Below are 25,301 nucleotides of genomic sequence, written 5' to 3' on the forward strand. Positions count from 1 at the left end.
AAATAAATGAATAAATACATACATGAATAAATATGCCCATTAAATACATCTTAAAATAAATAAATTTATTATTATTTTTTATTTATTTATTTGAAAGAAAAGGGGGACAATACATATTAATGAACATTTTCACAAATGTAAATATGCCAGATAATAGCCTTAGGCTAATTTTCATCTGCAGACCCCCTGGCAGGTTGGTGTTACACACAAATTAATGAATACATACAAAGACACTATATGCAGACTATATACAAAGTGACAAGGACAAGAACAGTGATCACATCATGTTAAAACAAACAACAACAACAAGAGTGGACAACAAGGGACATATAGAAAACAAGAAAGCATCGACAAATGATGCAATACATATATAAATGAGTCAATATAGTACAATAAATAAATAGGTTGTACTTTTATTTATTTTACAGTGTTGGATTTTATTATATGTACCACCTTCTCTATTTTTTTTAAGTTTTACCAATTATTGGCCCTGCCTTTTCAGCTATTGTAAGACAATCTTTTGTTCCATTGTTCCACAGGTGAAATTCTTTTAAGGAACTTGAAGATTATTGTCCAGGATCAACAGACTTTTTTTAAAATTAGGAAAAGGTTTAAGCAATGAGGAACAATAAATCATTTTTAAGTGTTAAGATGTGTCAATAAGAAGTATTTTGTACTAACAAGACTGTACATTTAAAAGACGCTCACTTGACATGACTGACTCAGACTGGTTAAGCCTTACACTTAACTTCAGATAAACTTTTGAATCATATTTATGTGAAAAAAATGAGCACTGTGGATCTCCCAATGTTCACTATGAACAAGAATTATAGCAAGAAATGCGTCAAACATGTGTCAAACAAAGCCTATCCTTTAAATGGATGAGACAGTAGTGAGGAGAACTAAAGGTGCATAAGGAGGGACGTGAGTAGATAAAAGGAGAGTTCTGCAGCGCAACAGTCTACATTGACAGCAGATATGGGATCAGGTCGAGTGATGTGTCTGACCCAGCTGTGGCTGCTGGCTTTTCTGACCTTTTCTTCTCTGACTTTTCTAGCTGATGGATCTCCACTGTAAGTAGACCTGCCTTACCTTACGTCATACACACTCCTGCAGACCCTGAAGGCCTGTTCAAAATTGCTTTCAATTTAAAGGACCTAAAATGTTATCAGCCCTGCTTTATGATAACCACATTGTGATTTGTAAAATGTCAGTTTTTCTTTGTTACTTTGGCACAATTCTGAAACGACAATAATTCTCAGTACATTACTTTTACAGCTAATTTTCCCATTGAAATGTGTTTAATTGCTTTCATACATGTGAAATGTCTGCTCTTCAAATGACTCAGTGATTTGTGTGTTCAGTGTGTTGTTTCTGTTGACCAAAATGGGTTACTGCTTTTCTAATTAATTGTATTAGTAGTCTAATTGTGTCTGTAATATACTCAAATTAACTCTCATAACCTTTTTAATATGAATGTTGTATATGTTTGACTGATCTGATATTGTGATTATGCCCAAAGAACTGTTACCATATACCATCTTATGTTGTCAAATTCACCTAACCTAAGGTACAGATAATGAATCACACATTTACACCACAGGAGGCAAATCTTAGTTTTTGGTTGTGAAATTTACTGGTTTAAGCAACGAGAAAGGGAAATGTAATTTTGGTGGCACTCATTAACCCTCTGAGAACGAAAGACGCACCGATGTTTGACAATGTTCGACAACACTCCTACTCAAAAAGTGATATTACAAAATTTCATTTTAGACATGTATCTACTGTTTTAATCATATGTTACACTACTTCGTGAACCTCAGACTTTGGTCAACTAATTTCAAGCACCAAAAAAATGTATCAACACATCATTAGTTACGGTGTTTTTTTTTTTAAGAGATTTGAGGAATTTCAAAAGGCCAACTTCAACTTTTAAGCTTTAGCGCCAAATTATCTCTTTACACATTGCTCTAAAAAAAATCTGAGCGCCACTAAACGGAAAGCTGAGTTTGTTCTGAACATTTTGATGTGAAACACACGGTGATCCGTTATATGTAAATACCCTAAAAAGGTGAATTTAAGTAGATGTGTAAAATGCCCTTAGACCTCAGAGGGTTAACTTATTGATTAATGTGATTTAAAACACAGCTTTAAGGTTTTGACTGAGCCTTTTACATCTCAAACAAAACAGATATCCTGCATAGTAGAAATGGATATGATGATTATATTTCATGTTTTGAGATTGTAACAAATCAATTGAGAAAAACTGCAAAGGGAGCAACATTAAGACCAGGTATTTCCTACATTTGCAAACAATTAAAGAGTTATTGATGCAGGCTTAGGAGTGAAGATAGAGAATTTTAGTTGAACTAAGTTACATTTTACATGTATAACATAATGAGGAGCTGCTGTCCAGTTTGTGTTACGTAAATCGAGGTACTGTGGTCTTTCAAATGATGCCCAATTGGCTTAAATTTTGTTTTGAATTTGCAATGATGCATTACAACAGAGTCCACAAAAATGATGAAATGTTTTGTTGATCCAGTACTGGATCTTTGTCAAGATAACCAATAGATCACTTATTGTGTGTAAAGTCCATGCTGGAACAGAAGATCCTCATCTGGAAAAAAACATGTTGCTTTGCAAATTGGGAGAACCAAAACTGTAACTCAAACAACCACTGACAAAAAGTGTCAGTAAATCCTAAACAGCATGTGGTTCTTTCTGTACAGTGAGTGACTATATTATTCATTTTTTTTCCCACTGCTCTGCAGGAAGGTGATGTCTGCCCCCAACTTGTTGCGGGTAGGAACACCAGTAAACATCTTTGTGGAGTGTCAAGACTGCACCGGGGATAATAACATCACGGTAGAAATCATCGTGGTGAACTATCCAACAAAAACCAAAAGGCTGACATCCACATCTGTGACCCTTACTAGGGAAAAGAAATTCCAGGACTTCGGACAAATTACTGTAACGTAGAAAACTGAAATATACTGTATATTACTTGGTGTTATTTCCAAAATATAGTACATAATATGAATTTATAACTGCACATGATGTACCCTACCCTGCTCCTAGCGCACCGCTTGTGTCTCTTTATACTGGTTTCAGATCCCTGCTGGAGAATTTAGTCAAGATCCTAACATAAAGCAGTATGTGTACCTGCAAGCTCAGTTCCCTGATGTAAAGCTGGAGAAACTCGTCTTAGTGTCCTTTCAGTCCGGGTACATCTACATACAGACTGACAAGACCCTCTACACCCCCAACAGCAAAGGTGATTTCCATACCACTTCAGTGCTTAGAAACACAACATTGTTAAAACACTCCTGTCCTGATAGTGGTTTTTTTATTTCCTTCTTCAACCTTTGGAAAAGAAATGTATTTCCTTTAGTTCATTACAGGATGTTTGCAGTGACGCCCGCCATGGAGCCCGTAGAGAGGAATAATGAAACTGATGCTTCTATTGCCATTGAGATTGTGGTATTGTACTTAATCTTTGATATTAAATAGAATTTCAGATAATTTCCATACTTTCATTTTAGTTTAGCATAATAGCATGCTATGATTTGCTAATGAGCACTAAACACAAAGTAGGCAACTCCTGAGGCTCATGGGAATGTTTTGCAAGTATGGTTGCAAACCAAAATATTGGACAAATTGGAATTTTGACCTGATGATGGGGCTGGACAAAAAAGTAAGGACGTGAAAGTTTCATGATTATCCATCCGGAAGATTGTCTCTCCCCAAACCATAAATGTCCATCTCACAGTGGAGCCAGAGGAAAAGTCAGGAGAACAGTCTGTACCAGGGGTCAGCAGCCATTGGCATGTGGTAGCTTGACCAATGGCACACTAGCAATAAGTGTGCAAGAGTATCTTCTCATCCGCATGCCAAATGACCTCTATCACAGCCATTGGCAGGAGCACAGTTAGTTACGGTAGTTGGACTGACTTTTCCCCCAATCTGCATTCCACTAAGAACCGCCCTACTGTGCTTCTCATTGGCTAGTACTCGCTGCCTTCTTCAAAGAATGTGGTGCAAAGGGAGGAAAAAACTCAGTAGATAATGGCATGCTTAGTGCTGAAATGGCCCACTGATTAACAAGAACATTTTAAAATGGCACTTCATATCAAAAAGGTTGCCGACCTCTGGTCTTGACCAAAGTGGTGAACGAACCGAGTGACACACAGACCAACATTGCCATGAGTTTTGCTAGATTTTACTGTTTTCTTATTTTTTCTTATTTACTTTTTATTTTATTGGATGGGTTGTAATAATTTGGGCTTTCCTTTGGCCAGTTTCCACCAATGCAACGCTAGGCTACGTATATTCCAATGATTTGGTCCTGATAATGGCAGGACACCGAGATCAGCAGGCTCAGCTTGACACATATTGACTGATAACTGATAACCATCAGAACCAAATGTATTTCAGTTTATTACAATGAGGTTAAACTTTTTTTAATCTTTTTTCCAATTATTATTCTGTCACAGCTCTGTGAGTGAAAACTTCTAGTGTTTAAAGTAACATTATTTTAAAGACTTTTTTTTTATTTTAGGACTCCTACTATTTAATTAATGGTTGCTGAATTGTTCCTTTTTTAGACCCCTGAAGGCATCATTTTACCACTTGATCCAGTGTATCTGAAATCAGGGATGCACTCTGGAGTTCACAAACTCAATGAAATTGTCAGGTAAGTATTTATTTAATAATTATTAATTACTCATTTAGTACATTGCGGTTAATTTCCCCTTTTTGCATGCAGGTGAATTAAATTAACCTATACAAGACTAAAGCAAAGAGAAAATAGAAATTATAATGTCTGCATGTGCGAGCTGTGCAAGGATCCGCTGGAGTCTGCATGATGTAAATTACGTCATCAGAGGGTATCCAATGAAGGTTAAATTTAGGAAACCCACACACACAGACCAATCTTTTACACTTATGAACATAGTTAGACACTGTCTATATATATATATATATATATATATATATATATATATATATATATATATATATATATATATATATGTAAGAATGTATATGTAGTGTATGCTATCCATTGCATTGAGAATTGCACTGACATGTATATTGGGGAAACAAAACAATCATTACACAGACCATGGCCAAACACCGAAGGGTCAATGCCTCAGGTCAAGACTCAGCAGTTTACTTACATCTGAAGGATAAAGGACACTCTTTTGATGACCACCAGGTTCACATTTTAGACAGAGAGGATGGCTGGTTTGAAAGGGGTGCCAAAGGAAGCCATTTACACCCGCAAAGAGAAACCGTCGCTTAACAGAGGAGGAGGTCTGAGACACCACTTATCCCCCACTACAAGGCTTTCCTTTCATCTCTTCCCAGGAAACCAAACAAACACTCACATTTGGCCTCATGTGAGAATGCCATTAATGGTCATTCAGACTTGGTCTCAGGTGTATGGAAGTAAATCTGATGAAACAGATCTACTTCCATGGTTTTCTCCAACGACCATAACATGTGGGGTCCGCAGGTGTCCGTGTATATGAACTTTCCAGAGTATAATCGAGCCTTAAGAGTCAAAAGGCATGCTAGCATGGCGATGTTTAGTTGGTTTAATGTTTAGCCTACTTCACATCTTAGTTTAGTATGCTAGCATGCTAATATTGACTAATTAGCATTAAACACAAAATGCAGCTGAGGTTGATGTTGTTATGCTGTTTTCACACAAAACGCAAAGCAAAGTTGTGCCTCACATTACTTGCACAAGTTGGACAGCGGGATCATTGGCTAAAAACACAGGACTTTTGTTAACTATTATATGCATTTCCTGCTTCTTTCACTAGAATCCAAATGTAGGCTGTACATTACAATTATGTTCAGCTGACTCAGTGATTCATTAACTTTTCTTTAGTGACATTACTGGATTACACTGCATTTCTAATGGAAATATAGAAAATAGAAACCTGTGAACAGATTATTAAAATTGTGATATTATTCAGTTTTGGTAGATATTTTTCAGTTAGCTATAGAGGCCAATTTGACAGTACTATTGGATGATTGTATAGAAGTCTCAATGAACAGTGAAATTCAGAAACACAGTTTCAGTGTCCTCTGTCAAATTGATACATTTCTTGAGACATTTGACTGTCTAGATAACAGGACATGTAATGGCAGCAATGCATTGGTTGGTTAATTTATTTACTTTTCCCATGTGAGTTAAACACATGAGTGAGTTAAATGTTTTAAATGAGTTTAAAATTATTCTCTACATGTAGGCTACTCTCCAGAATCAAATTATGTTTAACTGCTGGACACTGCCAGCCAGTGTACAATAAGTTGCATATATACTGGACCACAATTAGTTTCACAGACGACAGAGATAGACTTTTCCACTTTAGCAGTTGAATGTGAAAACAGCCTTCATGGGACTTAAAGAAGTTGAGAAAAATTATTAAATAAAGATGCAACTAGAGCCACTAATGATGGCTGCTACATAGTGTTAGTCATAGCAAGCTAGCTAGCTATTAGCTTGGACAGTAAGGGCTATTTCTAAACAAGCCAAGTGTAAGTATCTGCGTATAACTTACGTGTGTGTGTGTGTGTGTGTGTGTGTGTGTGTGTGTGTGTGTGTGTGTGTGTGTGTGTGTGTGTGTGTGTGTGTGTGTGTGTGTGTGTGTGTGTGTGTGTGTGTGTGTGTGTGTGTGTGTGTGCGTGCGTGCGTGCGTACGTACATGTGTGTGTGTTAGTTATGGACTTTGGAAAGTGGTGGCAAGGTTCCACAGCAAACCACAGCTGAGCTACTCTGCAGAGTTTGAGGTCAAAGAATACGGTGAGTTATAGCAGAGGTCCTCTTTATCTCTAAACCTACACCACCTCTCCTTACTTTCTACCTGATTTAAAACACAATAAAATACATTTAATTTTTCAGTGCTGCCCAGTTTTGAGGTTAAACTAAAGGTTGAGAACCCCTTCTTCTATGTGGACAGCCAAGAGCTCACAGTCAACATCAAAGCTACGTATGTAAAAAAAAATGTTTTGTGGCTTTAAAAAACAGGTTTGATTGGAAAATCAATAGATGTCAAGTTCTTTGTTTTTACTTACATTTTAACCATAAGCATTTTGTATACTCTATTTTAACTTATTGTGAAATAAAATACTTATTTGTGATTTTAGGTATCTGTTTGGTGAAGATGTGGATGGGATGGCCTATGGGGTATTTGGGGTTATGCATGGGGGTCAAAAAAACAGCTTTCCCAGCTCGCTTCAGAGAGTGCCGGTTAGTTCTCACACGTTTGCTCAATCACTGTCAAACATCAGCTGTTTAAGCTTGGCCTTTTATAAGTGTTGCAAAATAAGTGCATTGTATATAAGTAAAGTGAAGTACCAACTGTCCACTGTAATTCTAGATGCATTTCTTTATTACTGTATGTCACATTACTGTAGATAAAGGGAGGTAATGGAGTGGTCACTTTGAAGAGAGAGCACATCACACAGACTTTTCAAAACATCAATGACCTGGTGGGGAGTTACATATTTGTAGCTGCTGGTGTGCTGACAGAGAACGGTAAGAAAGAGAGACTGTGTGTGTGTCTCTCTGTCCATGTGTTTTTACATGTTTATGTTTATGTGTTTATGTGCATGTGCATATACTGTATCTTTGCACAGGTAGTGAAATGGTGGAGGCAGAGTTGAGAGGTATCCAGATTGTTAAATCACCTTACACCATCCACTTCAAGAGAACGTCCAGATATTTCAAACCAGGAATGTCCTTTGACGTTGTGGTAAAGTAAACTCTCACATGTACATTTATTTAAAATGACAAATTTAAATTAAAATAAAATTGTTTAAATTCCTTTAAATACATATATTGTCACTTTTAAAATTCAGCGGTCACAAGCCATCATTCAGGAGTATTATTCTGAAAAATGCAGTGATATTAGTCTCGCATTACCAGACCTTCCTCTACAGCGCTGCGAAGGAGGGTCTGGCTAGACCTAACGAGTTTAGAATGCCAACACAAAGGAAGCAGAAGGAGAGGGACATCTGGCAGCACCAGAACAATCCCATAAATGGCCGTCATCGATATAGACTACATTGATATGGATGTGACTTTTTTTTTCAAGTGATATAAATCAATAGATCAAAATGTTGATTTCTTAAAACAAAAGACAATTCACAGACTTTTTATTACTTCATGGGTCTTAATTATGATGTAAATGCCAATCTCTTCAAATGGATGAATTTCCTGAGAAAAATAATACCTGACATGTAGACATACTAAACCACTATTATCTCAGTCATAACAGCAGACAAATACAACTGCTCTTTCATTAGAGCTACTGCAGTTCAGTTTGCAGATGATTTCAGTATATCCATAATAGTATTAGATTGTACTTAAATTTGTTTTCATTAGACAATTGTATGTTTTCCGATTGTTTCTTTGATGGCAGATTGAAGTTGTACATCCTGACAGCACTCCGGTACAAGGTGTTGTAGTAGTGGTCGATCCGGGTAATGTGCAGGGCCGCACTTCAGCCAATGGAATGGCAAGGCTTTCCATCAATACATATAAAAATCCTGAACCATTGAGAGTGACAGTTAAGTGTTGAAATCTGCTCAAATTGTATTTATTTACAGTTTTGTGTTACATTTAGGAAATGTAGGCGTTAAGTAAACATTTATGAGAAACAAAGTATGTCTACCTGTGTGTTCAATTGTAGGCAAAGACCAAGGATCCTCGTATTTCATCTGAAAGACAAGCATCAGCCAACATGACAGCTATCTCATATAGCACAAACAGCAACAATTACCTCCACATAGGTACAAACTGAAATAATATCAGATAGTCAGTGATAGTTCTGTTAGTGGCAGCGCTGCCAAACTACCACTTAAGTTGTTGTTATGTCAAGCACTAATTTTGCTAATTGGAATGTTATCATTGCAGGTGTGGATACAGCTGAAGTAACATTAGGAGCCAACCTGAAAATCAGCCTCAACCTCAACAGGCAGGAAAGTACAGAAAAAGACATCACATACCTGGTGAGAGATTTTTTTATGCCTGTGCATGTGTGCATTTGTGCTTGGGTGTTTGTGTTGCTTCCAGCAACCTGTGTAATACAGTATACATGCATGTCGGATAAGTACTGATCTGTGTCCCTAGATCCTGAGCAGAGGTCAGCTGGTGAAATATGGACATTACAGGAACACAGGTCAAGTGCTGATATCCATGATAGTTACCATTACCAAAAACATGCTGCCATCATTCCGCATCATAGCCTACTACCATCCAAATGACAATGAAGTGGTATCAGACTCTGTTTGGGTGGATGCAGAGGACTCCTGCATGGGCTCGGTGAGATACACAACATGGATGTAGCTGAGTTTAGGAGGGAAAACAATACAACCACATACAAACAGATCAAGTTATTTGTATTTTTCACAAATACAAGTATGCCTCCTCCTTTAGTTGAAGTTGGAACCAGAAAGACCCCACTCATCCTATGAGCCTCGCAAGATGTTTACTCTGAAAGTCACTGGAGACCCAGGGGCCACAGTGGGACTGGTGGCAGTTGACAAAGGCGTCTACGTCCTAAACAACAAGCACCGTCTCAACCAGAAAAAGGTCATTCCTTTATTTCATATTTATCTTTGAAAATATATTAAAGGGGTTTCATTTAAATAGCTCACATATTATCACTCTTAAGTACTTTATGTACACATTGTTAAACTAAAAACACAGTTAGCCTGTGGATATGGATAATGTCCAGAATAAGTTTGTCCTGCATACATATATATATATATATTGCAAGGCACTATATTTAGGGTTTAGTGTCTTGCTTAGATATGCTTCAACATGAAGATGTGGAGGAGCCGAGGATCCAATACCTTGCATTAATGGGCAACACTTCTTTCACATGTGACATAACCCTAAAATGTGTCTGGTTGTATTTGTGTGTGTGAATGACTTTCGACCTGCTCAGGTGTGGGACATGATAGAGACGTACGACACAGGCTGCACACCAGGTGGAGGGAAGGATGGTATGGGTGTGTTCTACGATGCTGGGCTGTTGTTTGAGTCCAACACGGCTTCTGGGACTCCCTACAGACAAGGTGACACTACTTTACTCCTCTCATTCTTTTTCATCCTCCTACTAATCTTATTCCTTATTATATATTGATTGTTGGCCAGGTCTTTTCTGTATAAAAGAACTATATGTTATATTTGCTAGGTTTTGTTTTGTTTTTACTGCCTGCAATGCTTTGGTTCACTCTCACCATGCTCATCTGGGTTGTTTCAAGCAGCAGGCAGCTATTTACAGTTAAAAATGCTCTAAAATCCCACTGTGCACTACCTGTGCACTACCAAATGAAAAAGACGAAGTACCAGATATTTCTCGTAAGAGTTGGTGGGGACAAATCATAGCTACAAAGAGATTGAATATTGGACTAGCATTCATCAGGTGGCCAGAAACATGACTCCAAAAATGCTAATGTTGCTTCATGTCTGTAAATAGCCAACTGCTGCTTAGAACTTTGCCGTATCGCCATTGGTGATCAGTTAATGAAGGTTAAAGATTTTTGAGGGGTGAGAATCCAGTAGACATCAGAGGGTTAAAGGGTTAGTTCACTCCAAAAAAGGCGTATTTCCCATTTGGCAATGCAGATAGTTCAGGGACACTTTTCTAAAAACAACTTGGTGTGTTGTGTGAAAGAACAACAGAGAGAAGCAGTTTGCAAACTATGATGGCTACATTATCAGGAGGCAGGTAAACATACATCTGCCTTTGAGCAGCTCCTAATATGCACTGATTCCCCCAAAGCACTTCAGCGCCACCTTCAGGTGATAACATAGCGCACCAAACCAGCACTGGTATTATTACAGAACATTCTTCTTAATGTTAAGCTTTTAACTCCCTTTTCTTTTATACACCACACAACTTGTTACTGTTTAGTTTTTTAAAGGTAATTTTAATGCTGTCAGCATTCACCTCTTTGTATTGGGGTTGAGGCTTATAGGCTATGTTTGAGACAGATATTTCAAAACCTGGCACATAAAACCGAAACTACCTGCCAAATACCACTAAGGGTAATAATAAGATAAGATTTTCATAATTTGGTTGAACCAGCCTTTCCAGGCATCCATGTTGGCTTCAACAGTCCTGCTGAGTGCCACATGAGTTGATCACGGTCCCCTCGATCAAAAGTGATTCAAATCAAATGACTCCATCAATATGTTTTTACAATTAAGCTTTTGTGAAACATAATGTTATAACAGTCCAACAAATGAGAAGTGCAACAGAAGATCAATTTTGTCACACCCACACCCTGTCCATGTGTCCAACCAGATAGATGACCTCACTCTGATTTTAAGAGTTTCACATCAATTCAATTACAAAAATCAAGTCTAGTTCCAACCTTGTTGAGTCTTGTTAAAGATATTGTCTATGATGCGCTTCTAGAATTGAATTGTCCGGTCCCCAGCAGGAGGAAACGAGCTGCAACTATAATGGACGTCACAACCACCTTAGGTAAGAACCACAGCTCTAAACTACCCAATAACCACATATTCAGTCATCTTCTGACACACAGTTCAGGCTGTCCACAATGTTTGTAGTTGGACATCTTGTGTTGTTGACTTTCCCAATACTCATCTTCTGCATGCTATATTTATATATTAGTGGAAAGATAAAAGTGAGTTAAAATACTTTTTACTTTATACTTTATTTACCTTATATGTAAATCTGTGTCTTCATACTGCTACTTGTATTGCATATTTGTCCGATATTAGAGGAAGAGGAAGCCCTCATATATTGCTCTTTTGCATGTTTCTTTTTTTATTTTCTTTTTTTTTAATTTTCTAAATAAAACTTGACTTTACTAGTGTAATTTGCCCTATGTTAAAATGCTTTACTCACAGATTTCCCATTCAACCTTCTTCTTATAGTCAGTGGTACCAGATTAGACGTTTTTCTGCTACTTAAAATTATTTTAGGCAAGTTGTGATAATTTAGGCCACTTTTTATACCAGACAACAGCGGTTTGTTTGACCACGGCACGGTGACTGCTCGCTTGATGCAGACACATCAGATGCTGCCTCTGGACCACCCGAGAAGCACAGGAGGACAGGATTTAATCTAGCTTGGCTGACTGACAAAATGAAAAAAAGCGGTCAAACAGCCATCACTCGCATAACTGTGGTCAGAGTAGAGCGATGTCTGCCAGCTCTGTGCACCCAAGTACCACGAGCTAATTACAATACTTATAGGCAACTAGTCATCATATCTTCTGCTCCATGAAACATGTTAATGATCAGTAGTACACATATATGGTTCTTTAATGTATTTGCATTGTACTAAAATGCGTTCATTTTCAATGGGGATAAAAGCGGCTGAAAAAGGTGCATCCCAAATTTTTCAACATTAACATTTTAATATAACATTATAGTTATTATTGCCTTTAGAAAAATGTTTTTTTGTGGAGGTGGAGTAGTGCACTATAGGCCCCTGTGGCACGGCCTAAGCTTTTGTCATTAATGGCATTGTTTTCCCTTACATTACTTTTACTTTTATACTTTAAGTAGTTTTGAAACCAGTACTTTTACACTTTTACTTGAGTAAAAAGCTTCAGTTGATACTTCAACTTCTACAGAAGTCTTTTTAAACCCTAGTATCTATACTTCTACATGAGTAATGAATGTGAATACTTTTGACACCTCTGATATTTTCTTACTTCTGTCGTTCCTCCATGACCCTCTTTCCAGCGAGTCAGTATGAAGACCAACTGCAACGTGACTGTTGTTTGGATGGCATGAGGAACACCCCCCTCACATACACCTGTGAGAGGCGAGCGGAGTACATCAGTGATGGTGCAGACTGTGCCGCAGCCTTCCTGCACTGCTGCAAGGAGATGGAAGCCCAGCGAGCTGAGATGAAGGAGGATAGCCTCCTACTGGCTCGGAGTAAGATACAGGGACAAGGGATGGGGGGGTAGCCCTGGGTGGTTATTCATGGTCATACTAGTAGTTAGAAAACAGTCAAAATAGTAACACTTTTGATGACACTTTACTTTAGGTGAGGAGGATGACAGTTACTTGGACAGCAATGAAATTGTTTCTCGCACCAAGTTCCCTGAAAGTTGGCTGTGGACAGATATGAAACTGCCTCCTTGCCCTGAGATCAAACCGAACTGGTGAGTCAACTAAAACCTATACACACACAAAATACACTGACAACCTTACCTTTCGCCTCTTAAATTGTTTTCCTTTGTTTCAGTGACACCACATCACTGATGAAAAATGTTCCTTTGCAAGACTCAATCACAACCTGGCAGTTCACTGGCATTAGTCTGTCAAGAACTCACGGTGAGGATTCGGTGACTAAAAGCTGTCTTGTGTTTTAGTTTAACCTTCTCTTTCTTTGCTGTGTTTCATGGCTTGTTTGTTTTTTTCTTCTTTGTTTTTTGAAGGTATCTGTGTGGCTGAACCGTTAGAGGTCATTGTCCGGAAGAACTTCTTCATTGATCTCAGGCTGCCATACTCTGCTGTCCGTGGAGAACAGCTGGAAGTTAAAGCTGTCCTCCACAACTACAGCCCCAATCCTGTCACCGTAAGTCTGATTCCTCCAAGTATCCATCAGGACCATATTTTTCATGAACTAATTCAGGCCAAAAGGACAAATATTGGATTTTCATACAACAGATGGCTATAAAGGAGATGAAAGAAACTAAGCTACTTCATAGACCTTCCTCACAGGATAATGTGACATATTATAGTAGATTACTTTAGGCCATATCTTCAGTCAGTCAACACATTCCCGTGAACATGTTCGTATTATATTGTACAAAAACATATGCCCAACAATTTGTATGATATTTGAAATTACGGCAACCGCTGTTAGGTTCACTGCTGGAAATGGGCCGGAACTCACCAGTACCGAGTACCGGCACTTCTGATTTTTGTCCACATACTGTAAGTACCGTTACTTCTTACTGAGTACCGCCACCTCCTAACTGCGTCTCTCACACAGCAGCTTAACACTGAGAAAACAGCACTGAAAATGTCCTTGTTGACATGGATAATTGTACTAGATAAACATATTTTTGACCCTGATCGCTGGAGTCAATGTGGGGTTTTCAGTAATAAATACATGGAATACATACGAATTACAGTAAATTACCTTTTCGTAGCTACACGTACAAAAGGTTTAAGCCTGAATCCGTGCAAGAACTGGATCCTTAATTTAGACAGCAATAGTATTATTGTTACTCTATAGGTAATGACAAAGAGTGTGAAGTGTGTGAAATTGTCAGAATCCGATCCACTCTATGTGAAGTATGTAGTATGTCGGTATGTGTAGTTGATCTTATTGTATCAACAACACTTACCTCACTCTCCTTCTGCATCTCTATCTTGTTCTCAAGGTACGTGTGGATCTCATGGATGTGCCACATGTGTGCAGTGCAGCTTCTAAGCGTGGGAACTATCGCCAGGAGGTTAAAGTTGGGCCCCAAGCTACAAAATCTGTACCTTTTATCATTATTCCCACAAAGGAAGGACAATACCACATTGAGGTCAAAGCATCTGTTAAAGACCCAGCAGTCAATGATGGAATCATAAAGATGCTGCAGGTGGTGGTAAGAGAAACAGACTCCATGCAATGGGTTTTTTCTTCTGTTGTCCACAGCTACATGTACATGCAGCAATAATGTCATCTAATGTTGTACATTAAATGTCTGCAGCCATCTAAAGCCAACAGGACAGATATGTTAAGACATCTGCAGAGTGCAATGCCATTACACACAACTGTCCACTGGCTGAATGATTTGGCACAGTGCACCGGAGTATGAGCCGAAAAACAGGGCCACTTGTCTTCTTTTTGAATCAATAATGGGTTTTAAATTTACAATTGATTCGGAATTGGCACTTTAAATGATAATCGAATCCAATCGTGAGATTCCCAAGGATTCCAACCCCTTATTCTGCTGTTCTGTTACACAGAGTTTCCTAGAAAAAGTTTGTGATTCCTGTCGATTGTCCTAACTGTTGTTTTTTTCCAGCCTGAAGGTTTACTGATAAAATCTCCTCATATTGTAACTCTAGATCCTGCAAAAAAAGGTGTAGGTGAGTTTTTTCTTTAAGCAGCTGCTGTATGGAAAAACACAGTAATTTAGTAATATATTTTTGTAACATTTTACTGTACTGGCCATTAATTACATAGTAGTATTTCCAAAAATTTTAAAACATAACTTACTAAAATCAACCATCAGCTGGGAATATAGTGGACAGCAGGGTTGACATCTAATGTGTATGCAATTTTGTGTACACAACATTGTGTGTCTGTGTACACATGTACATTTGCTGTGATCAAAACCCTTTGGCAGATATCTGCACATGCATGTGTGCATATCTGCCTCATCTGCCCATGTCTGCAGATCCAAACAACAAGGTCCTTTAAAAAAACATTGAGGGACCACCAATTACAGAATCAAGGCAGGTTTTTTAAGCTATTAAGTAGCCAAGTAAGACGCTGATAGGGTGGGACAAAGGGGTATTTGTTTTTCTTTTCTGTCCTTCCCTTTATCCAACACATACAAATATTAGAGGTGAAGTAAGTCACAAACATGTAGATTTTTTGGGTAAATGATTTTGAGAATATGAAATTATACTCAGAAATTTATTTTGAGTTAGGTCAGGCCCTCTGCAGTTCACTACTGTGTAAATGCCTTATTTATTTTGAAAGACTTATGGGATGCCGTAATCCTCTCTTCTTTCGAAACTGGAGATGAAGTTATCCCTTTTAAGGATAGATGAACTGACTGCAGACATTTCTGAAGATAGTAAGTAAGCCTCAGCATCGTTGTTTTCCAGTCTAGCCAACCTGGCAACCCTCTCTGTAATTGTTGGGGAGCTGCAGTCAGTTCAAGCATTATTCGATAGTCCTTGCCACAGTTATTAAACACCAAGACATGAGGGACATTTGTCACGGCAAACAGTAGCAGACCCAAAGCCTGAGTGAACATGGTGCAAAGGAAATAAAATGCTTACTTACCTGATCATTTGCTTACTTACCTGATAATGTCCTGTGTTTCAGCAGGCCTTAGGCAGAGGTAGAAAGATAAACATAGACAATGTTACAAGGTTAAAAGGCTACTGCTGTACAGAACCGGCACCCTTCATTTTACTTGTTTAATGCATAATTATTGTTGTCATTTCTATGTAATTAATGGCCTGTTAATTAAAATGTTACCATATATGTATGATTTGTGAATTAATCCCAAAACATGTAAACACTTTGTACCTTTTAGATGGTAAACAAGAAGAAATTCTCAACAGTGGAATTCCTAAGCAATATTTTGTTCCAAACACACCTACTAGCACACAGATCTCTGTGACAGGTGAGATGTTACGACATGATATGTGATAGAGTGCTTGAAGTATTACCTCTGTATTAAAGTGTTACTGTTGTAAGAGACGTTTCTTCTTTGTTCTTAGTGGCAAAATATGACGTCACTTGTTCTGGAAATGTTTGCAGGAAAAAGGAATGCAAATGAACTAAAGAATGACATTAGTGGGAAATCAATGGTCAATCTGATCAAACAGCCCTCAGGCAGTGGAGAGGAGAACATGATCCACATGACCTTACCTGTTATTGCAACCACATATTTGGACAAAACCAACCAGTGGGAACCTGCGGAGATTGAGAAACGTAATGAAGCCCTCCAACACATCGAAACCGGTGGGCTCACACAAATGCATTCCTTAGCACAAATACCAGACATTTTAACTACAGCCAAAGGCATTAAAGCTCACTGACTTTGGCAGAAGTGGTATCAAAACAGACATTTGGTAGACAGCAGTACAAACCAACTGCTACTCATCCTGGCTTTCAGTGGATAAGAATCAGCATAGAGTTCAATGGCACTCAGTAAAAGGTGTGTGTGTTTGTTTTATCTAGGTTACCAGAATCAGCTTGCTTACCGTAAAAATGATGGTTCTTTTGCTGTGTATCCTGATCGTGGAAGTAGCACCTGGTGAGGCCTGAGAACATGCATGAATTCAGACGTAAATAATGGCACATCCTCCTTTAATAAACTAGATTCGGAATATGCAAATCAGTGAAACTAAACTATTACATCTCCTGCTCTCCTCTCCTCTCTAAGGCTGACAGCCTATGTTGCCAAGGTGTTTTCCATTGCCAGCAATCTGGTGTCAGTTCAAAGAAAAGACATCTGTGATGCTGTTAAGTTTCTGACTCTCAACGTGCAGCAGTCTGACGGATTTTTTACAGAAGTTGAAGCGGTGTCCCACAGAGAGATGATTGTGCGTGCACTGATTTCATTACCATCAGTCTTTATCTTGATGCTAAACAAAAGACTGTATCTATATGAAAACCATTACATGTCTCTGGCTATCATTTATGAATAAACATGTTTTATACTGATGATTATAATGATACTTTTGTGTTTCTGTGTAGGGTGATGTCCACGGCAGAGATTCAGATGCCTCCATGACTGCCTTCTGCCTCATTGCCATACAGGAGTCTCGCACACAATGTGCTGCCACTGTTAATGTGAGTACCTCATCCGCATACAATTTACTGACCCTACACCCCAATAGTAACTTTTTCTTTTTTTTCACACACGGTGGTATCGACTTTGGTTTCGATTATCATGTATCAGTACAGACTACTAGATTTGGTATCGTGACATCCCTAGTGAATACGCTCCAAAAGCTGATGCACAGGATAAAGTCAAGCAGTTTTTCTATACTGACTTGGACATTATCATATCTAAGGTCCCCAAGGAGGACAGACTAATCCAGCTGGGGGACTTTAATGCCAGGGTTGGGCGGAACTACAATTTTTTAAGAGACATAATTGGTAACGACGGAGCCGGCAACACAAATCTTAATGATGTCCTGCTGCTAACAAAGTGCTCTGAACACAGTCTGGTAATTACCAACACACTCTTTCACCAAAAGAATAAATTCAATCGATCAAGCATTCTCGCTCTAACCTCAGTCATATCATTGACTTTGTCTATCTGCAATTATGCAGTATTATTTATTATTATGTAGAAGCATCCTCCAAAACAAAACCAAATAACATGAAAACTTAGGTTAGGTGAGAATGGCCTGGAAATCCAACAGCTCATCAAGCAAAAGAAGCCTCTCAAAGGCAGGTCAGAAAACTGAAGAATCAGAGGTGGACAAAGAAGGTCCTGGAGTGCAACAGCTAGCAGACTGCAGGGACACTCTCCAACTCCAAGAAAACGACGAGAAACTTCACGGCTGTCTCTGCAGTCCAAGTGATCGCCAATGACTACTGCCTGTTACCTTATCTATCTGTTCGCCTATTATTCTCCTTTCTTATTCCTTCATCTTTTCCTTTTGTCCAGAGTCTGCAAGGCAGTATAGACAGAGCAGTGGCCTATCTGGAAAAGCGTCTTCCCAGCCTAATCAACCCATATGCTGTTGTCATGGCATCATATGCCCTGGCCAATGAAAACAAACTGAACCAGGAGATACTCTTCAAGTTTGCTTCCCCAGGTTTCTTCATACGATATTCACATACACATTCAGAAACAGTGTAGATGAATATGAATGTTAAAGTAAAATAAGACTATTGCATATTGATGCAGCATAACAACTATGCATACTAAAATATATACTAGAGCCAAACTGATACATTGTCATGTCAATTTAAGCTAATCAGAGATACTGGTTTCATACATCATTATTGATGTTTAGTTAGATAATTAAAAAAAACAAGAGGCTGCAGAAATGGCTAAGATATTTGTGATGTAATATAGAAAGAGTCATGCCCTTACATAGTTTGTCCACTGCAGTACATATCTTGGCTTGTCACAAGTACAGTATAGTAATGCATTTGCATTTGTCTGTGTTTTCCTCAGAGTTGTCCCACTGGCCGACACCTATGGGACGTGTTTACACACTGGAGGCCACAGCTTACGCTCTCCTGGCTCTGGTCAAGGCCAAGGTGAGCATGTCCCACTAATCTGTATTTGTGTGTCACGGGCATGTCATGCTATAAAAACATTCAGTAGAGTAAAGCATAAAAGGTTGGTGAAGACAGGCATTTTCTGACTGCAAAGCCTCTGGCCTTTTAGTACTGCTGCTGACCATTTTCCAAAGAACATCATAGTTAGTTAGTTTGGAGTGGAAATCCAATTGCAGAGGCTCACAACTTGTTTGAGTAAAGTAATCCATCACAGAGAAAATCATTTCTATTTTGGATAAAAGCAGACATGATGTTTTTGTTGTTTATTGCTTGTATAAGGCAAATTTGATTATGCCAAAATAGGAAAAACATCCAGAAACCTAAGTTATGCTTTGGAAATTGGCATGGAGTAATATATAACCATAAATGATGAAAATTATATTTCTGTTATATAACAGCTGTAAAAACAAAAGAAAGAATGTCTCTATTTTCACAATGAGAATAAAAAAAAAAACTCCAATGCACAGTTTAAAACAGATATTCCAACCCTTTCCCTATGTTAATAAAGGCCTTTAAAGAAGCCAGACCTGTAGTGAGATGGTTCAACACACAGCGAAGAGTGAACGGAGGCTATGGTTCAACTCAGGTAACACAGACCTTTTTATCCTCTCAATATATCCATACATTATGCTTCTCTAGCTCTTTCGATCACTGCTTCACTCACTTTTTGAGACTGTCCCCCATGAAAAAAGACCCCACACGTTATTTGTTCAAGCAGCAATTATGCCCCATATTTACGTTTATAGTGGCAGCGCCCCTAGTGCTGTAGTAATTATGACAGGAGCAAAGCGAGAGGTAAGGTGACAAAGTATAGGAGCGCCAAACTTCGCATAGGAGGCGGTTGGGGTGGTGGATGGGTCAAACAAACAGGACTTTCAAACAAAGGAGTTTTTTTTAAGTTTAGAGAACAAACAGAACTACGTCACATTCTGTGCATAAGTGAAGCAATTTAATTTTTTTTTTACTGATTTTAACCCAAATCACGATCATTTTCTAACAAAGTAGTTTTTGTGCCTAAATCTAACCAAACTGCGACAGTTCACAACATTAACAACGTGTTTAAAACCCCGAACATTAAGTTTTCTTGTTTAGATATGAGGACGGAAAACGCTCCTGTGGGTTGTATTTCCTGCCACCGCTAGTGGTGCTAATTTAAGAAACTCTCCTATGGGTTGTATTAGAGGGTAGGAATAAAAAAAATATATGGCCGTATTATTTGGAGGACTTGTAGTGTTTTTCAGGTAGTCTGGGCCCAAACCATTGATCAATTTATTTTTATTTTTCCTCCTCAATCTTTTTCTCTCTAGGCTACTATAATAGTGTACCAGGCTATAGCAGAGTACTGGACTAGTGCTAAAGAACCAGAGTATGATCTGAATGTGGACATCTTTTTGCCGGGCAGGTCAAAGCCTGACAAGTACAACTTCAACAATGACAACCACTACGCCACCAGAACATCTAAAGTGAGAAGACTAACAAACAGTGGCTCATTAATATCATCATTACTGTTGTTTTCTGTATGTTTCTTCTGCTGAGCCCTGACTGTGTGGGTGTGTGTTGGCATCTTCAAATCCCACAGATAAAAGACATAAACCGGAATGTGAAAGTGACTGCCACGGGCACAGGAGAAGCAACGCTGACAGTAAATATTTTCCTGAGTTCCATGATTATTGATTTTTCCTTTTTGAATCTTAGATGAGAATAAATTTACAACATTTATTAACCTTGTGAGGACAATACTATTAAGACGGATGCCTATTGGCTTATCACAATGTAAGCAATGTCTATGTGACAGATGGTGTCGCTGTATTACGCTCTGCCTAAAGAAAAGGAGAGTGACTGTCAGAGGTTTAACTTGTCAGTGCAGCTCTTCCCAGGTAATGTGGTGCCCTCTGTGTCTTCCTTTTTATCTATTTGGCTTTATTTGTTGCAATTTTGTATTTCTTTGTCTGCTTTTATTTGTCTATTTTGTATTGCTATCTGCTGTCTGTTAATAGTTTTACTTTTTTTTTTTATTGAAAAAGATTCATGCTCATCTAATCTTTTGTTCCTCCAGAGAAAATGGATGAGGATGAGAAAATATACAAGCTGAAAATAGAGGTTTTGTAAGTAAATTGAAGAAATTGCAAATAAACATTACATTAATTTATGTGTTTTTCTGATTTTAAATGCATTTCATGTAATTGCCCCATGTACATTATTTAATTTTTGCTCTTTCTATTTATCTATCTAACTTATTTTTAACAAAAGTATGATTCAGTTTAAACCTAATTTATACATATTTGAACATATACGTAAGTAACAAACCATTTGTTAGCTGGTCGGGAGCTTTTGATTGTATCACCCAATCTCCTTCAGCAGATTGAGTGTGCCCAGTTATCATTTTTAATTTCCATTTTTCTGAGTACTTTAAGGAGTTCTAGTCTAGATTTAAAGTTAATTCTTGGCTGTGGAAACAGCAGTTGGCAAAAGTCTCACCACAAGGTCAATTTCCTCAAAAAAGATTGTTTTGTAGCTAATAAATGTAGCTTTAGAGCAGTTATGTCTTGTAATATTTGATAAAGGTTTTGTATTACTAATTCCTTTCTTATTTTAATTATTCCGTCCATTTTCTGTACAGGAACAAGGACAGGGAGAGCAATGCATCCATGTCAATCTTGGATATTGGCTTGCTAACTGGCTTCACTGTGAACACAGACGACCTGAGCTTAGTAAGACACACACACACACACACACACACACACACACACACACACACACACACACACTAACCACATACAGTGACCGTTGTCTGTGTGTGTGTGTGTGTGTGTGTGTATGTGTGTGTGTGTGTTTTGTAGTTATCTAAAGGACGTGCCCGAACCATTTCAAAATATACAGTGAACCCCGCCCAGTCAGAAAGAAGCTCAGTCATCATCTACCTGGATAAGGTTAGACATCACTGTTTCCTACTTCTGTACTTTTTTTCTCACTGCCTTGTTCTTTGTTTATGTATCTCCATCTCACATTTATCCACAGGTTTCTCACACACAACCAGAGGAGATCACTTTTAGGATCCATCAGAAGCTGAAAGTGGGAGTCTTACAACCAGCTGCTGTGTCTGTCTATGAATACAACAACCATCAATCCAGTAACCGTGAGTCTCAAAGACAACCAGAAACAAGTGCTGCCTTTGTCTCTGACACACAAACCATACGTGTGCCACTTTTGAGCTTAAAGGATCATTATTTGCTGTCCATAGATTTCAATGAATATGGCAGGGTGGATAAAGATGTGTTTTTACATTCTCCAAATACAATGTACATTTTCAAATGTGCAACAATCCTGCAATTAGCACATCTTTCTTTCCCATTGCAGAAACCCATTGTGTGAAATTCTACCATCCAGAGAGGAGAGGTGGGCAGCTACTGCGGCTCTGTAGAAATGATCAATGCGAATGTGCAGAAGGTAACAGAATGATGTCTAGCTGAAGATCTAAGCTGTCCATGCATACATTTGTTACATCTGAAACCCTTGTTTGAACACTTCTAGCAGAAGGAGATAAGCTATATATTGATCACTGATTTGGGGGTTGCACTGGAAGCATGGGGCCCCACCCCTCCCCGCGGGGAGAGTGGGCGCAGCGAGGGTTTTTGAGGTAAAAGTCCCATCAAATCCGCCTTGGCTGTTCACACTGCGGTCGCATTGAAAAAAATCAGATCTGGGTCGGATTCAGGACCACATGTGGAAGTGGCCTGAATCTGATCTGAAAAAATCAGATCTGGGCTAGATTTGAGGGTTCACACTACTTCTGAAGAAGCCTGACCTGGTCACTTGACCCCAAAAAAATCGGATTTGGGCCACTTTGGCCTGCAGTCTGAACGTAGCCTTAGATACAGTTGCATTCACCCATCCATCAATACATCCACACACGTGCTGATGTAATCGGGCTATCAGTGTGTATTTACCTTGTGCCTTTGTATGCTTCCAGAGAACTGCAGTATGCAGAAGAAGGGCAATGTCAGCAATGATCAACGCACAGCTAAGGCTTGTGAGACTCAAGTGAACAGTAAAATAGATTTTGGTAAGAGAGTGTGTTTGTTGTTTGTTTTTGTGTGTGAGTGAGACATTGAGAGAATAGATAAAGCAAGTGAGCTAACAATCTGAAACGTGTCTGTCCTCAGTGTACAAAGTGAGACTGGACAATTTTACAGATGGCTTGTCCACTGACATTTACACAGTGCAGGTACTGGAAGTCATCAAAGAAGGTTGGTATTTTTTTCATTTGAACCTTAAACTGTTTGAACTGCCTAAACGTTAGCTTTCCCCAGATGCTTCCCTTGAAGTACCTCAAAGAAATTTTAAGGGCACTTTGGCGTTCCCCCAAAGCTGCTTCTAGCCATGATTATACTGGGAGAATTCAAATTCAAAACTAATGTTTCTAAACTGGGCTTGTTATACATCTAAACATTAAAGAAAGAATATATATATATATATCTATATATATATAGATATATATATATAGTTTATTACAAGTCACTCTGTACTTAACAAAGTTCGAGTTGGAGAATTGCTAAGATTTCAGAACACAGTGACATTGCTGGAAAATAGTTTCAATAGAGCAAGGAGTCAAAGTTTAACCATTAACTGTAAACTGGGTAATTTTACTGTTGCCTTTATTTTCTCTTCCAATTAGCTTTGGCTAACCTGGAGGTCTGCTCACAACATGTTTGATCATCTGACTGCTTGTGTTTCTTGCAACAAACTCCAACATGTGTTCAAAAAACACAGCGTATCCAATGTTATCATACCTGAGAGAAAGGATGGTTGGAGTTATAAAAATACAACCTATATTATAATAAACCATAGTTTTCCTTTAAAGGAACACGCCGACTTATTGGGAATTTAGCTTATTCACTGTAACCCCCAGAGTAAGACAAGTCGATACATACCCTTCTTATCTCCGTGCGTGCTGTAACGCTGCCTGACGGCTCCAGCATCAGCTTAGCCTAGCACAGATCCTGCAGGTAACTGGTTCCAACTAGCCTACTGCTCCCAATTGTGACAAAAGTGACAAAATGACGCCAACATGTTCCTACTTACATGTTGTGATTTGTTGAGTCACAGCGTGTACAAAAAACAACGTAACATGAGACACAGCCATCTTCTAACAGTAAACAAACCGGGAACTATATTCTCAGACAGGATTGCTGCGAGCATATCACTCCGCCCAAGTACTATATTCTTCCGCCTGAGAATATAGTTCCCAGTTTGTTTACAGTTAGAAGATGGCTGTGTCTCATGTTACGTTGTTTTTTGTACACGCTGTGACTCTATAAATCACAACATGTAAATAGGAACATGTTGGCGTTATTTTGTCACTTATTCGGAGCAGTAGGATTACTGGAACCATTCACCTGCATGTTCTGTGCTGGCCTGATGCCGCTGGAGCCGTCAGACAGCCTTACAGCACGCACAGAGATGAGAAGGATATGTATTGACTTGTCTAACTCTGGGGGTTACAGTGAATAAGCTAAATTCCCAATAAGTCGGCGTGTTCCTTTAAGTTCTCTCTGTTCTCCTATGTTTTAATTACAGGAAGTAATGATGTGGGTCCTATGGGTAAACAGCGCACATTTCTCAGTTATCGGCACTGCAGAGCTGCTTTAGATCTGAGAACAGGCAAAACTTACCTTATCATGGGCGCATCCAAAGATATTTACAGAGACGCACGCAGCGAATCGTAAGTTTGTTGTGTCTGTGTATGTCTGATGTGTTCGTTCCTCTCGTAATATTGTCAACATTTAAAGATGTTAACCGTTTCCCTGCTTTCTGCTGCAAAATCACTTACTTGCATGCAAATCAAGCTTGTCTGCCTTGTTAATTTATGTGGTATTGTTTGTGAGTCATTAATTATTTTTTTTTGTGAGGGAGAAACACAAATTTGTACTTGCCATGATTATTTTGGTCATCCCTTTTTGATTAATTCCAACATGTTAAATAAGCTGGTTCCATGAAGACCTATTGTGTTTTTTAATTTGCTCTCCTCAGGTATCAATATGTGCTCGCTGAGAGAACCTGGATTGAGTACTGGCCCACAGATGTAGAGTGTAAAACTGCTGAATACAATCCTGTCTGTGCTGGCATGTCGGAAATGGTCCAACAGTACACACAACATGGATGTCAGCAGTAGTGACACAGAAGGACATTTATCACAGTAAGCACAGTGCTGTGATAAGCCGATTAAACACTTAGTTTATTGACAGAACTGTTTTGATTGTTTCCCGTTTCTAAAATGTGAGGATTTTTCTGCTTTGA

At 38.6% G+C, this 25,301-nt stretch overlaps 1 protein-coding gene across 1 annotated transcript; it reads left to right on the top strand.

Moving 5' to 3' along the window:
• The first annotated feature begins 978 nt into the window (after nucleotides 1–978).
• On the top strand, nucleotides 979–25,261 carry LOC114565288 (complement C3). The gene is made up of 43 exons (XM_028593244.1): nucleotides 979–1,073; nucleotides 2,775–2,973; nucleotides 3,115–3,277; nucleotides 3,395–3,483; nucleotides 4,608–4,696; nucleotides 6,735–6,817; nucleotides 6,917–7,004; nucleotides 7,162–7,264; nucleotides 7,432–7,552; nucleotides 7,654–7,769; nucleotides 8,439–8,585; nucleotides 8,709–8,808; nucleotides 8,933–9,027; nucleotides 9,149–9,340; nucleotides 9,455–9,610; nucleotides 9,969–10,098; nucleotides 11,448–11,516; nucleotides 12,749–12,946; nucleotides 13,059–13,176; nucleotides 13,260–13,348; nucleotides 13,453–13,592; nucleotides 14,407–14,619; nucleotides 15,043–15,106; nucleotides 16,291–16,380; nucleotides 16,518–16,721; nucleotides 16,941–17,016; nucleotides 17,146–17,305; nucleotides 17,460–17,555; nucleotides 18,382–18,532; nucleotides 18,898–18,983; nucleotides 19,513–19,590; nucleotides 20,312–20,467; nucleotides 20,584–20,646; nucleotides 20,800–20,881; nucleotides 21,061–21,109; nucleotides 21,625–21,715; nucleotides 21,845–21,934; nucleotides 22,023–22,140; nucleotides 22,362–22,451; nucleotides 22,975–23,067; nucleotides 23,168–23,251; nucleotides 24,582–24,726; nucleotides 25,035–25,261. Exons 1-43 carry the CDS (start codon nucleotides 979–981, stop codon nucleotides 25,174–25,176), a joined length of 5,001 nt encoding a protein of 1,666 aa, XP_028449045.1. The 3' UTR covers nucleotides 25,177–25,261.
• The last annotated feature ends 40 nt before the right edge of the window (nucleotides 25,262–25,301 follow it).

This window comes from Perca flavescens, chromosome 2, assembly GCF_004354835.1.
Source record: "Perca flavescens isolate YP-PL-M2 chromosome 2, PFLA_1.0, whole genome shotgun sequence".
NCBI classification, from domain to species: domain Eukaryota; kingdom Metazoa; phylum Chordata; class Actinopteri; order Perciformes; family Percidae; genus Perca; species Perca flavescens.

What these genes read in the sequence shown, in the direction of transcription:
- LOC114565288 (XM_028593244.1), top strand. Translation starts at nt 979, where the DNA reads ATGGGATCAGGTCGAGTGATGTGTCTGACCCAGCTGTGGCTGCTGGCT. An exon ending in AGGACTCCTGCATGGGCTCG is followed by an intron (nt 9,341 to 9,454) that starts GTGAGATACACA and finishes CTCCTCCTTTAG; the next exon opens with TTGAAGTTGGAACCAGAAAG. An exon ending in ACCGTCTCAACCAGAAAAAG is followed by an intron (nt 9,611 to 9,968) that starts GTCATTCCTTTA and finishes CGACCTGCTCAG; the next exon opens with GTGTGGGACATGATAGAGAC.